The 1,787-nt window shown below is 64.2% G+C and overlaps 1 protein-coding gene across 1 annotated transcript in view; it reads left to right on the plus strand.

Moving 5' to 3' along the window:
* FIBCD1 (fibrinogen C domain containing 1) overlaps window positions 1-1,787 on the plus strand; it is a 20,980-nt gene that overhangs the window by 6,714 nt on the left and 12,479 nt on the right. The window contains exons 3-4 of the mRNA XM_009322181.1: window positions 2-232; window positions 1,067-1,226. Of these exons, the coding sequence (XP_009320456.1) occupies window positions 2-232; window positions 1,067-1,226 (391 nt within the window). The remainder of the gene's footprint in view (window position 1; window positions 233-1,066; window positions 1,227-1,787) is intronic.

A 1,787-nucleotide genomic window follows, 5' to 3' on the forward strand; every position in this document is an offset into this window, starting at 1 on the left:
CCTGGAAGGGCTGCAGACCTCCCTGCTGCGCGCCGTCACCGACCACGACGCCGAGGCCAAGGCCACCAAGAGCCAGCAGAAGGCCCTGCTGGTCACGGTGGCGGACGAGGTGGCCAAGCTGCTGACGCACGCCGTGCAGCTGCGCGCCGACTGCGATGGCCTCAAGAAGGGGCATAACACTATGGGGCAGGAGCTCAGCGCCCTGCAGAGCGAGCAGGGCAGGCTCATCCAGGTGAGCCGGGGCTGGGGGTGCTGCACGGTGCTCCTTGGGGACAGACCCCCCTGTCCCCGGGGCATGGCTGCTTGCAGCCCCTGCCCACGGTGTCCAGGGGAGACCTCCAGCAGGAGGAGCTGAGGTTTAAGGCAGGCTTTTGGGAACTGCAAGTTTGGAAGCACAACTTCAGCTCCAGCTCATCAGCCGCCTGCATCTCGCTGCCAAACTGCCCCAGTGCCGGCGAGCCGGGTGTGCAGCCTCCCATGTGTGGGTCTCCTGGCTCCGGGTCCAGTCTGGGGGCTCTGAGCAGAGCCAAGCGTGGCACAGGACCATTCCAAGGGCAATTCATGCAGCAATCAGCCTCCCCTTCTTTACAGTCCCAAAAATTTCCCAGCCGATGATGCATTATGCTTACCTGGGTACGCCGGGGGTCTGCCAGGCATCGTAGCAAGACCCAGGGCACGGCTGGATGCTCGGCTCCATGCCCGTCCCTCCTGGTCCTCATCACCCTCCGTCCGGAGCTGCTTGATCCCCGCTGCTTGCTTCGCTCCCTGTCCTGCTGCTCTGCCACGGCCACCCCACGTCACTCGCCCAGCCCGGGTCACCTCGGGGTACGGCAGGGAGCCGGCGGCTGTCTCAGGACACGGCTATTCCTGCCGCCTCCACAGTCCCGTTCCCTTGCCCAGAGATGCTCTTTATCCCGCAGGGTTAAAGGCGTTGCTGCCTGCAGGCATTTGGGGAGCTGTGGGAGTGGGCAGAGCATTCTCACAGTAGAATGGTGGTTGGGCTGAGGGGGTGGAAAGGGTTTAACCAGGTTAACCTTGTCCCCCACCATGTGTCCCCCACCCACAGCTGCTCTCGGAGAGCCAGACCAACATGGCTCGGCTGGTGAGCTCCGTCAGCGACGTCCTGGACACGCTGCAGAAGGAGCGCGGCAGCGCCCGGCCCCGGCTCAAGGCCGACCTGCAGCGAGCGCCGGCCAGGGGACCACGGCCCCGGGGCTGCTCCAACGGTGAGACGGCATCCCTGTTGGTCCCTGGGGAGAGGGATGCGCCTGGTGCTGCTCTCGGCAGGTCTCTGCCTAAGAAGAAAAGGGGAGGGAGACAACCAGCCTGGAGAAGGGATTTAATACAGTGGGGGGCTGGCAAGGAGATAGGGGAGATGGGGCAGGAGGCAGATGGAAAGTTGTGTCCTAGAAGGGGTGTTTCTCACCGTGTGGCCCCCAGTTGTCCATAAACCAGCCTGCGAAGCCAGCACAAAAGCCACTTTGCACCCCTGCAGACCGAGAAGCGACCGTTCGCCTCCATTCGGGTGCAGACGGCAGCGCTGCATGGGACTCAGAACAGACAGTCACATTCATCATCATTTGGTTAAGAAGAAGCTGACTAAGACTGTCCCGGGGCTGCGAGCACGTGCCCACTCTCTGCCTGCAGCTGCCTCTGGGCATCGGCTCCCTCGTCCCCAGCTGGGTCCCAGCCTGCCTTTGCTGTCACACGGGGACATGGGGTCGGTCCCTGCCAGCTGCCAGGGGGGTCCCTGTGGTGGCTGCGTCCCCCGGGCACCGCTCGCCCTC

Source organism: Pygoscelis adeliae, unplaced genomic scaffold (genome assembly GCF_000699105.1).
Source record: "Pygoscelis adeliae isolate BGI_AS28 unplaced genomic scaffold, ASM69910v1 Scaffold114, whole genome shotgun sequence".
NCBI classification, from domain to species: Eukaryota; Metazoa; Chordata; class Aves; order Sphenisciformes; family Spheniscidae; genus Pygoscelis; species Pygoscelis adeliae.